This window comes from Topomyia yanbarensis, chromosome 2 (assembly GCF_030247195.1).
Source record: "Topomyia yanbarensis strain Yona2022 chromosome 2, ASM3024719v1, whole genome shotgun sequence".
Lineage (NCBI taxonomy): Eukaryota > Metazoa > Arthropoda > Insecta > Diptera > Culicidae > Topomyia > Topomyia yanbarensis.
This window is the reverse complement of record NC_080671.1, coordinates 430,643,927-430,656,633: the sequence shown is the minus strand read 5'-3', so window position 1 is coordinate 430,656,633 and position 12,707 is coordinate 430,643,927. Positions and strand designations below refer to the sequence as shown.

Below are 12,707 nucleotides of genomic sequence, written 5' to 3'. Positions count from 1 at the left end.
TGAAGATTTGTCTTCATCCCGGTCAGCGTGGCAAGCAGAAAGTTAGCAAAAGTTGAGCAAAGCGAAATTGATGCTGGCAGAGTTTCTGCGAGCCAGAGATGCCAGGTACTTTTTTCAAATGTCTGCAATAATAATTTTAAAAGTCTGGGAAGAACAGGGAAGAACAAAAAATGTCAGGAAAGCTAGTGTAACCAAAAGCCTTTATATTCAAAAATCTGCAACCAACCTAGAAAATCTGCAAATATCTTCAACCAAACTAAAAAATCTGCAAATATATGCGTCATAGAAAAAATCTGCAGCTTAAATCAAAAGTCTGCGAATTTGCAGACTTGTCTGCAAATCTGGCATCTCTGCTGCGAGCATTTTGCGCGATTTGTGCGAGAATTCTGGCAACGAATTCGCTCAAATGCAACAACCGTTTCTGACAGAAGCGGTTAAACCAACCGATGCTGCTCACTTTTATGCAGAATCCAGCCAGAAAAGTACGGCCATGATCTCTGCACGCTTCCTGTCACATCTTTGTCAGATGTTTTGCTCGATTCGTGCTAAATTCTACCAGGTACGAATAGCCTGGATCTTTCCACTTTATGTCCGAGTTATACCAGGGTTTTGCTCGGTTCCTGACAAAATTTGCCAAAAACGCAAGCGAAACCCCAGTGAGCAAATTTTCTGGCAGAGACCGCTCTGCTAGATTTCTGCCAGTCTTGGTTTGGCAGCCCTGTCAGATTTCTGCGCGTATCCTGTCGGGTTAGTTGAGCTAGGGCAAACTCGGTTTCGCTCGCGTTTTCTGGCAAATTTTGACTGGAACCGAGCTAAACCCTGGCATAACTCGGACATAAACTGTGCAAAGATCCAGGCAATTCCTACCTGGTAGAATTTAGCACGAATCGAGCAAAACATCTGACAAAGATGTGGCAGGAAGCGTGCAGAGATCTTGGCCGTACATTTCTGGTTAGATTTTGGATAAAAGTGAGCAACACCGGTTGGTTTAACCGCTTCTGTCAGAAACGGTTGTTGCATTAGAGCGAATTCGTTGCCAGAATTCTCGCACAAATCGCGCAAAATGCTCGCAGAAACTCTGCCAGCATCAATTTCGCTTTGCTCAACTTTTGCTAACTTTCTGCTTGCCACGCTGACCGGGCTCCTGCCAGAAAATATTTCGACATAGATTTTTCATTAGGGCTTAAATCGCAAATGTAAACAAACTGCGTTTTCCCTATTATGGCATTATGCGACTAAAATACTACAAGATTGAGTTGAAAATTAGTTAAAATAGTTTATAGATCGATTTATAATTAAAGAAAACAAAACGGCGAAACATTCATTTTCTTCGAGGTTTCGACTTAGGCCCTTCTTCTCATATGGAATATAAAGGCTAAACTTACATTTTTTGACAGAACCGGGCGTACGGTTATTATTCACAAAATTATTCTTTAAATGGCGGTTCTATTATATCAATGATAAGCAATATCTACTATGATCATGTCTACTCAATAGTTGTTGCACATAAACATTCGAATATTTCGATATTTTCATGAAATTTGAAGAAAACATGCACGCGCCCTTTAATTTACATTGGGTTTCTATGCGCCCATTTGCTGAGCCCTATTAAAAAGTATACTGTCAAGCTCGCCTATTTACCCAGCCCTACCCAGCAAGACAGAGTCAGTTTAGCCCAGCCCTCTGCTAGACAGCCATTTTGTCCTAGCCAACATCTGCCTTTGTTAAAATCACAACAACCCAATGCTATTGCACGGGCGACGTGGGCCTAGATGCAGCTAGGCCCATCATATGTTGACTACTGTTGTCACATCACTATGGATTGTGACGCACCTCTTACTACACCTCATTGATCGACCGGTCGAACAACCGCAGCTCCGACCCTGTACTACTTAGCTGTCATACATCCGCCGACCGAGAAGTGACACGTAGGTAAGAAAAAGTGCAAGTCAGAGAGTTGAATTAACGTGATAGCTGAAGTAGCGTGCAGGAAGAATTAATTTATTATCCTACAGAATTATTGATTATTCTACTTATATCTAGAGTAAAATACCTAGGGCAGTGATTGACATATCTTACACACGAAACATTTATTTAACAAAGAACACAGAGGGTAAAATAATCTTGTAAAAATCTACATATAAAACCTAACCTAAATCATGCATTTACAGTTAATAGTACGGATAGTTGCGTCTAGTACGGGCAAATAAGTATCACAAGGAAACTAAACGTGAGTAGTATAAGCATTGTTTGTTAAACCACACCTATGTCATACACACAAATCCCATGAAACCATGAAGGTAAATAATTATAATGAACTTATACCTTTATTCCCAAAGGGATTTTATAACCTCCCTCTACGTTTCGGTACAAATATACGAGAGTTACAAAACCGGAAATCATCTCCTTTATTGTCCGTTTACTTGCGCAACATTTTATAAAATCCGTTTATCAATCGGGGGCTCTAGTCGGTATGTCAAAGAAAGGTGACGGTCAGGGAACTTCCCCAGCAAACGATGCTCTACCGCCGGGAGTGAGCTGCGACATATGTAAGAATCCGGATAACAGTCGGATGGTAGCGTGTGATTCGTGTGGGCAGTGGTTTCATTTCGCGTGTGTTAGTGTGGATTCAAATGTTCAGGATGAGGAGTGGAGTTGCAAGAAATGCCTTGAGGCGGTGATTCAACTTCCAGCCGGTGCATCTACACCTAATACCGACACTGGAGTAATACCAAAACCCGGAACCAGGCTAACAGAATCTAATCTGGAGGAGTACGTGCAGAAACAGTTGGCGGTGATGCAGGTGGGCTTTGAACGCTTGTTGAAGGCGAAAGATGATCGGCATCTGAAGGAGCTCAGAGATCAACGGAAGAAATATGAACAGGTGTTGAAAGACACGGAGCGACGTGTGCTAGAGCGTGTGGAAAGGCAAAACTTAATTAGCTCAAGTGGGGGTGGATTAACGGCGAGTTCAACTGTAAATCAACCGGCACAGATGGTGTCCAGTGGATCGACTGGTAATCAAAACCCGAAATTGTTAGGTAGCAGATCAACAGCGAGTTCTACGAGTTATCATCCACAGCAGGTGGCAGGAGGATCAACGACAGGTGCGATCGGAAGTCAGCCGTTGCCATGGACGTTGGGAACCGGACCGACAGCAAGTTCGACGGAAAATCCACTGCCACAAATTAATGCACAAGAGGTGAGTCAGGGCAATGAGGCTCTAGCACATGAGTTGATGTTGCTGGAGGAGCAGCAGGCATTAGAGAAGAAACATATGGAGGAGCGAAGCCGCCTTTTACAACGGCATGCGATGTTCGGCGGAGGAGCAGCCGGTGGAATCGGACTGAATCCTCAGGCGACAGCATTCCAACCGATTGGTAGCGGGTTTTTCGGTGTTTCTTCGCTAAGTCAAGGTCAGATTTCAGCGCGTCAAGCTATCAACAAGGAGCTTCCCATATTTTCCGGCAACCCAGAAGAATGGCCGCTTTTTCTAGCAAGCTACGAGAACTCGACCAGGATTTGCGGATATAGCGACGAAGAAAACATGCTTCGACTTCAACGAAGCCTCAAGGGAAAGGCAATGGAAACGGTACGTTGTCGTCTGTTGCATCCTGCCAACTTACCGGGGGTTATAGCGACGCTGAGAACCCTGTTTGGGAGACCGGAAGTCATCGTCCATTCGCTGGTGAATAAGATCCGGGAAATGCCATCGCCGAAAGCTGAAAAACTGTGCACGCTGATCGATTTCGGAGTTGCAGTTCAAAACGTCTGCGCGACCATCACAGCTTCAGGTCTCGACGAGTATATGTGCAACGTGGCGCTACTCCAAGAACTGACGGAGAGATTGCCGCCTTCTATTAGACTGAACTGGGCGTACCATCGGCAGGGACTGAACAGAGTCACTCTTTCGGAATTCGGAGACTGGCTTGGGAAGTTAGTTGAAGCAGCGAGCATAGTCACGATGCCAACCCTCAACATCTCGAAACCAGAGAGACGTGGAAGGAAAGACGACAACTACATCAACGTTCACTCGGAAAGCAACTCTAGTTGCGAAGTTCTCTCGTTAGATCGCCCGATTACTGCATCAAAGGGCTGTCTCGTATGTTTGAACGAATGCAGCGGTCTGGACACGTGTGGCAAGTTTCTCGCCTTGGGCGTCGGGTCCCGTTGGACAGTTGTGAAAGAGCAAAGGTTGTGCAGAAAGTGTCTACGGAGGCATTACGGTGCCTGCCACGTGAAAACACCCTGTGGAAGAAACGGTTGCTCGTTCATGCACAACACATTGTTGCACGACGACAAGTGATATAACAAACGTTTGACTCCCGAACCAGCGCAGCAGTCTAACGAGAGTTCAACAACACAGAGCTGCAACACGCATTCGAAGAGGGCGGGAAAGGTTTTATTTCGGTACGTGCCTGTTACGATCTACGGTAAGGGAAAGCAAGTGACAACCTATGCTTTCCTCGACGATGGGTCGTCGGCGACTTTGATGGAGCACAGCCTACTGAGAGAATTAGATCTTAAAGGAACGCCCTATCCATTGTGCTTGAATTGGACGGGTGGCCACCAGCGGGAAGAAGATGAGTCAGTCTTACTGACGTTGAAGATCTCCGGTGTAAATGACACTCGTGAAGTGTTCGACCTTCCAGAGGTTTATACGGTTAGGGATCTTTCTCTTCCGAAACAGTCGGTCTCAGTCTCGCAGTTGGCAACTAAGTACAGCTATCTCAAAGGTTTGCCATTGAAATCCTACGATGATGTCTCTCCACGGATCCTTATAGGGATGAACAATTGCCGCCTGGGTCACGCCCTGAGAAGTGTCGAAGGTGGTGAGAACGAACCGGTGGTGTCCAAAACCCGCCTTGGATGGATGATATACGGACCTTGCACCATGGAATCTGGTACGACGAACTCCGGCTATAGCAGTTATCACAGTTTCCACATCTGTCCCTGTGTTAGGGAAGAAGAAAGGGATCTGAATGCGGCACTTAAGGAATACTACTCAATTGAGTCGTTGGGAATCTCTGGTTCACAAAAATCACTACATTCAAAAGATGAGGAGCGCGCGATTAAAATTCTGTCAACCGAAACACGACTGGTAGGGAATCGCTACGAGACCGGCCTATTGTGGCGCTATGATCAAGTACAGCTACCCGACAACAAGGGAATGGCTGCAAAGCGCCTAGCTTGTCTACAGAAGCGAATGAGACGGGAACCCGAATTAGCTGCGGCGATGCGATCGAAAATGCTTGAGTACGAGGAGAAGGGTTACGTTCGGCGACTGTCGGCAATGGAGAAGGCGGAGAAACATTCTAACGACTGGTATCTACCAATCTTCCCAGTAACCAACCCGAACAAACCAGGGAAGCTACGAATCGTATTCGACGCGGCCGCCAAGGTCAACGGCGTCTCACTGAACTCGTTCCTCCTAACGGGACCCGATCAATTGGTGTCACTGCTTACAGTTCTGTATAAGTTTCGCGAGTTTCGCGTCGCCGTAGTGGGAGACATTCGGGAAATGTTCTTCCAAGTACAGATGAAGAAGCTAGACCAACGAAGCCAGATGATTTTGTGGAGCAACGGTAATCCGGAGGATGAACCCGAAGTGTATGCGGTAGCAGTTATGACGTTCGGTGCGGCATGCTCTCCAAGCTGTGCGCACTATGTCAAGAACCGAAACGCTGAAAGATTCGAAGAGTATCCACGAGCGGTAGAGTGCATAAAGTATGAGCATTATGTCGACGACATGTTGATGAGTGTTGAGACTGAGGAGGAAGCTGTAAAACTAGCCAGCGAGATACGATCTATCCACTCTCAGGGAGGATTCGAGATACGCAATTGGTTATCAAATTCCCGTTCGGTCATCGATAATCTGCACGAGGTCAGTACCACGGAAAAGAACATGAGCCTTTGCGCGGAGATGACGACGGAAAAGGTGCTCGGTATGTGGTGGGACACCACAACAGACACGTTCACGTTCAAATTATCACCGAAGCACGACGAGCAGCTACTTTCCGGAATCAGGATGCCAACAAAACGAGAAGTTCTGAGAACATTGATGGCTATATACGATCCGATGGGATTCATTTGTAATTTCCTCATCTACTTGAAGATCCTGATGCAGGAAATCTGGCGTTCCGGATGTGGTTGGGATGATGAAATCAACGGAAAGCTGGCCGAAAAGTGGCAGACGTGGATCGAAGCGTTGCCGAACGTCCATCAAGTTAAGATTCCTCGTTGCTACCGAATTATAACATCTGCCAAACCAGCCAACAATGTGGAATTGCATATTTTCTGCGATGCCAGCGAGAATGGGATGGCTGCTGTGGCCTACTTCAGGTTCGAGGAAGAAGGAAAGGTGGAATGTGCGATGATTGGATCTAAAACACGCGTAGCCCCTCTGAAGTTTCTCTCTATCCCTCGACTTGAGCTGCAAGCTGCCGTTATTGGAGCTCGTCTAGCCGACTGTATCGCCAAATCACATCGTATTAAGATCATGCGCCGTGTTTTCTGGACAGACTCCCGTGATGTGATATGCTGGTTACGATCTGACCATCGGCGCTATAGCCAGTTCGTTGCCTTCAGGGTCAGTGAGCTGCTGGATACAACTCAAGTGGACGAGTGGAGATGGTTGCCAACTAAGATGAACGTAGCGGACGAAGGTACGAAGTGGCAAAGGCTGCCAGACTTACGCCCTAGTAGCCGCTGGTTTCGCGCACAGGATTTTCTTTGGGAATCGGAAGCCGAATGGCCTGGTCACAATCGAGATCAAGGATCAACTGTAGAAGAAATTCGACCCAGTGTCCTACATCATACAGTTACCGAGCCGCTAGTGAGTTTCGAGCGCTTCTCCAAATGGAAACGTCTGCTGAGATCGATGGCATATGCCCGTCGTTTCATCACGAATCTTCATAAGCGCATCGAAGGGGCCACCGCCGAGCTGGGACCACTAACGCAGGAAGAGCTGAAACTGGCGGAAAGCACAATTTACCGGATTGTTCAACAGCAGGCGTACCCTGACGAAATGCGCTTGATCCGTAGCAATAGCTCAGATGCCAGTCCGTGGAAACGTACCTTGCCAAAAAGCAGCTCGTTGTACAAGCTGAGTCCAGCTATCGATGAACTCGGTGTTCTACGGATGCGAGGGCGTATAAACGCATGCGAATGGGTTGACGAGGCGACCAAAAACCCCATCCTGCTTCCAAGACGGAATCCCGTGACTGATCTGGTGCTCGCTGAGTACCACGCTTCTTGCCGTCATCAGAATCATCACACAGCGCTGAGCCAGGTTCGATTGAAATTCAGCATCCCTCGTCTTCGTTCAGAGTTCGATCGTGTACGCAGAAACTGTCAGCGTTGTAAAGTCCGACAATCAATGCCACAACCTCCAGCGATGGGAAACCTCCCGCTTGCCCGTATGGCAGCATTTCAAAGACCGTTCTCGTACACCGGGATTGACTATTTCGGGCCAATGTCGGTAACAGTTGGCAGAAGGGTCGAGAAAAGATGGGGAGTACTACTTACCTGCATGACAACCCGAAGTGTGCACATTGAAGTAGCACATTCGTTAACGACGGATTCTTGTATTCTGGCACTGCGCAATTTCATTGCGAGGAGGGGTTCCCCTTTGGAGATTATAAGCGATCGAGGAACTAACTTCATAGGAGCGTCGCGAGAGCTGCGCGAGGCCATGCAGAAAATCGACATGACGAAACTTATGGTTGAATTCGTCAGTCCTAACACAAAGTGGACGTTCAATCCACCGGCCGCTCCACATTTTGGTGGCTGCTGGGAGCGTTTGATCCAGTCGATTAAAAAGATCATGAACGATTTCGACGTCCCACGCCTGCCATCCGACGAGATTCTGCGATCCATGCTATTGGAGATCGAGATGATCCTGAACTCAAGACCGCTCACTGACATACCGCTAGAAAACGACGCGGAACTTCCGTTAACGCCGAACCACTTCCTATTAGGATCGGCAAACGGGACTAAGCCCCCGATTATCTTCGATAACGAACCGGCAGCCCTCAAGCGGTCATGGACGATGGCCCAGCTGTACGCCGACAGGTTTTGAAAAAGATGGGTGGCCGAGTACCCGCCCACGTTGACACGCAAGACAAAATGGTTTCAACCGGTGAGGCCCATCCAGAAGGGTGATCTGGTGCTAATCGTGGACTGCAATCTTCCACGGAATTGTTGGCCACGAGGACGTGTGGTCGAAGTGGTTCAAGCCAAAGACGGACAGGTTCGTCGAGTCACCGTGCAGACTGCGACTGGGCTTCTGGAGAGGCCAGCGACCAAGATTGCGGTGCTGGATGTCGGTGCTAACGGTGGTAAGCCACATGGACAGTGGCGTACCGGGGGGGAGTGTCACATCACTATGGATTGTGACGCACCTCTTACTACACCTCATTGATCGACCGGTCGAACAACCGCAGCTCCGACCCTGTACTACTTAGCTGTCATACATCCGCCGACCGAGAAGTGACACGTAGGTAAGAAAAAGTGCAAGTCAGAGAGTTGAATTAACGTGATAGCTGAAGTAGCGTGCAGGAAGAATTAATTTATTATCCTACAGAATTATTGATTATTCTACTTATATCTAGAGTAAAATACCTAGGGCAGTGATTGACATATCTTACACACGAAACATTTATTTAACAAAGAACACAGAGGGTAAAATAATCTTGTAAAAATCTACATATAAAACCTAACCTAAATCATGCATTTACAGTTAATAGTACGGATAGTTGCGTCTAGTACGGGCAAATAAGTATCACAAGGAAACTAAACGTGAGTAGTATAAGCATTGTTTGTTAAACCACACCTATGTCATACACACAAATCCCATGAAACCATGAAGGTAATTAATTATAATGAACTTATACCTTTATTCCCAAAGGGATTTTATAACCTCCCTCTACGTTTCGGTACAAATATACGAGAGTTACAAAACCGGAAATCATCTCCTTTATTGTCCGTTTACTTGCGCAACAACTGTCAAAGTCCGTATATCTCCATAGCGGATGACAGGAGTGACACCCTCCTGGTTTAGCCCATTTACCGCGCCCTTCTGAAAATTATGTACACAGTTTAGCCCTTCCGCAAATGGTGGTTGCTGAAGGGCGAAATCACGACTGGGATCCAAATTGGTCGTAAGCATTTTTTTAGTTTCTTCCCACTAAAACCACATAGGAATCAAATTCTTTGTTATATTGTTATAAGGTTTAACCAATGATGCTTTAGAAAAAACATGATCATAAAATAATTTATACCTACAATAAAAGTTACATTTAAAAAAGCATCGCCGAATATTGAAACTGATTTTTCTCCATTTGAGCACATTGCGACTTAGGCCCTAATGAAAGATCTGTGTCGATTTGCTCACTGGGTTGACGCCTGTTGTTCCAGGGGCTGGATGTTGTTGGCTCGAATCAAAACTTGTCGAAAGTAAACAAAGTTCATTTCATATCGTCAACCTGGCGCCCAGGTGGTGAAATCTACGGAGTGCTGGAGCGTTGCCAAAAAGAATTATTTTCAGATTAAATTTTACTAAACATCCCAGTTTAACTCAGCCGGAATGCTGGCTGGTTCTAAATCGTATTCCGGCTGTTGTGACACAACCGATTCAAGTTAGAATGTTCAAGGGGTACCATTTCGATGCGGCTTAGCCGCATAACCGAGGCCTAGGAACCGAAGCGGCGCAAAGCCGCTGAGGATCCGCCGGGAGAGGTGGCCACCGACATGCAGTCAGAAGCAAGCGAACCTGTGACCCACTCGTTTGCCCGGCTTACTCAAACATAGGGGCTATCCCTAGTTTAAGTCCGACTGAGCGGTAGCGAAGTCGGATAGCACGCGCAAAAGCGATGTGGCGTAGCCACATTGGGTGCTGGACACAAAATAAAATTGGCAACGCTAGTAAAATGTAAACACAAATGAACACTCCGGATGAACCTATCGTTAATTGACATTTCGACGAGTTTTGATTCGAGCCAATAATATGGGCCCGTTTGTCCGTTGTTTCCACTTTATTCGAAGTGTACACCAGCATCAAAATAAAAAAAAACTGTAAGTATCGGGAACATTTAGAGTCGCGAGTATCGAGAATAATAATTTTCTTTTAAACCAGATTTTCAGGTGCGCAGTTCCCTCCTACCCAATTACGCACTGTTTTTCTCTTGCAGATTTATTTTCAATGTCGGAACCGGATTTTAGCAAACCAACTTTGTTGGACGACCTGAAGCAGGAATATGAGGATTCATTTGACGATGACGGACAATCATTCCGAAACTATAGCGATGATGCTGTCCAGCAGGATGATTACTACCAAGCTTGCAGTTCTTTCAATGATTCCACTGCACTCGCTAGTACTACGCCAGAGTATCAAATGCAGCAAAAGTATACATTGCAGGATTTGCATCCCACAGTAAAGGATCCTCGCTGTGATCCGAATTGGCCGCTGGCGACTCTGTGGCCCGTGTTTGTGAGCAATTTTCGCTGTGCTGAAATAAAGATGCTAGATTTTAGACTACGAAGATTCTTTGCATCAAACGATCTGTTCGTGCGCTGGTGGTTCCAGCCTGCGGATGACTACTATCGAGATTTCCAGACACGTGCTGGATTGTATGACATGTTAGTGTATTTCGTTTCAGAAAAAGACGCCCAACAGGCTATTGAACGATGCAATCGAATCACATATGAAGCTTTCACGTTAAACGTGTTGGATGGACGTGAACCAGTCTACTTTCCAGTGGATCGTACCCTTTACTTTAAACATATGATTGCAGGTTTTGATTTCAGCCAACAATATTTCGAAAATAACATGGCCCGCTTCGGCCATATTGTGTGCGCAGTAAAATATGGCATTAAATCCGGAGCAGTAGAATACCGTGATACGAAAAGTAGGGACACGGCTCAATATATACAACGCTTATGGGATGCAGTTCCTGTGCCCAAAAATTTGAAGAAACAACGATATCTGGAAGATGATATGCGAGATAATATTTTGCAGTGTATTCTGACATGTCCCGGAGCATTTAAATTAGACGAGAATGAAACAATCACTCGCTGGGCACTAGGTAGCCTTGATAGGTCTTGTCTAGAAGAACCAAACCACACTGTGCAGCGCATTGCTATAGCGGTAAAAAAGAAGCCAACGGAAGCCCAAGCTATAAAGATTCAGCGTAGAAAGGATAGACAAGTTAGAGAAATACGACGACGGATCTGTAGAGATTTACGCGCCGGTGTGCCACCGAGATGTTACCATAAAACCATGGGAGCTATAAGACTATTTCGTAGAATACTCACACAGATCAAGCGGGAAAAGAAACTGCCTTGAGTGTCCTCAAGCAGTTTTTTTGCTGAATACATTTTAATTCTATAACGTTGAACTTGAACAGAATTTTTTCAGGCATAGCTTAACTTGGCGACAAGTTAATTTTTTTTAACTGAAATATACTTTACAATTAAAATATATTTCTATTGACAGGTTGGTTGATGTAATGTTGAATTATAGCAAATCGTTTTTTTGTTTCTAATTTGGAATAAAATGTAAAATAAAACTTCGTTGTTGATCCTATCACAGAGAACAAACGTCCAACTCGTTATAAAGTGAAAAAATAGCAAATAGTTGCGAATGTAGTTGGGAGGTCATTACCAGGTGCGCCACTGTCATTTCCTTTGGTGGCTGAGTTCGACGTCAATCGGGCCTTAGCTTAGTCCGTTAACTAAGTTAGTGTCGCATTCTGATGAGAAGTCGAAACGCAAATTCCATTACTAATGTAGTTATAGGTTTTGTGCTCTTCACGCGCAAAGATGGTTTTAAACAATTTTCTCCTTAAGGCTCAAGTTACCTATTTTGAGCATGTGTTAGAATTGAACGCTTGGTAGTGTGCGTAAGAAAAACTGTGTTCAGCTTTGCCACCGGATTATTCATTTAAACCTTTTCAAAACTCTAAAAGAAGAATATCAGTCGATTTATTAAATCATCACGATTAAAATCATGCAAAATAGCTGGTGGAAAAACCATCGGCTTGGCTGAATGGTGCTTTTGAAAAAGTGGCTGTGGTTTTTTCACTACGCAGTTGTGTTGCGTGCCCGTGACAGTGTGGTGGTGTGGCGAAAAATCACCACCACTTTTTCAAAAGCACCATTCCGCCCGGTCAATTGTTTTTCCACCAACTATTTTGCATGATTTGAATCGTGATAGTCTAATAAATCGACTAATTTTCTTCTTTTAGAGTTTAATGAATGCTTTATATGGACAAACCGGTGACGAAGTTGAACGCATTTTTTTCAACGCATACTATCAAGCGTTCAATTCGTGTAGACGCTCACCGAATAGTCTTTGAACCTTAAAGAAAAACTGTAAAACTTCCTATTCAATAAATTTATCGAAACTGTATGGAGCTAGATTATTTACTCAATTAAATTGGCAACTTCTCCATACATTCTTCAGAAATCAAATAAGCATGCCTCTACTGTCAAATTCCCTTTTCTTTATTCGCGAATTCTATTTCGTTTTATTTTTGAACAATACAATTCTATTCTTCAGCTTCAGTTTAATTTTAGAACGGGTTTAAATTTTCGCATTCTACTAGTCACTACCTTTCAAATGACATCCATATTGATGGTGGTTTTAAGTCTTTAATGTGGTTTTTGTTTGAGGCGAAACTGAGTCAGTTCCTAACCCCAACTGCTGT

General features: G+C 45.1%; 2 protein-coding genes across 2 annotated transcripts; both read left to right on the top strand.

Annotated features, from left to right (window-relative positions):
* Nucleotides 1-2,572: 2,572 nt before the first annotated feature.
* LOC131680985 (uncharacterized) lies at nucleotides 2,573-8,422 on the top strand. Its single transcript, XM_058961693.1, has 3 exons — nucleotides 2,573-4,262; nucleotides 4,335-8,073; nucleotides 8,146-8,422. Exons 1-3 carry the CDS (start codon nucleotides 2,573-2,575, stop codon nucleotides 8,420-8,422), a joined length of 5,706 nt encoding a protein of 1,901 aa, XP_058817676.1.
* Nucleotides 8,423-10,017: 1,595 nt separating this feature from the next.
* Nucleotides 10,018-11,515, top strand: LOC131685394 (uncharacterized). Its single transcript, XM_058969095.1, has 2 exons — nucleotides 10,018-10,074; nucleotides 10,191-11,515. Exon 2 carries the CDS (start codon nucleotides 10,202-10,204, stop codon nucleotides 11,342-11,344), a length of 1,143 nt encoding a protein of 380 aa, XP_058825078.1. The 5' UTR covers nucleotides 10,018-10,074; nucleotides 10,191-10,201; the 3' UTR covers nucleotides 11,345-11,515.
* Nucleotides 11,516-12,707: the final 1,192 nt, after the last annotated feature.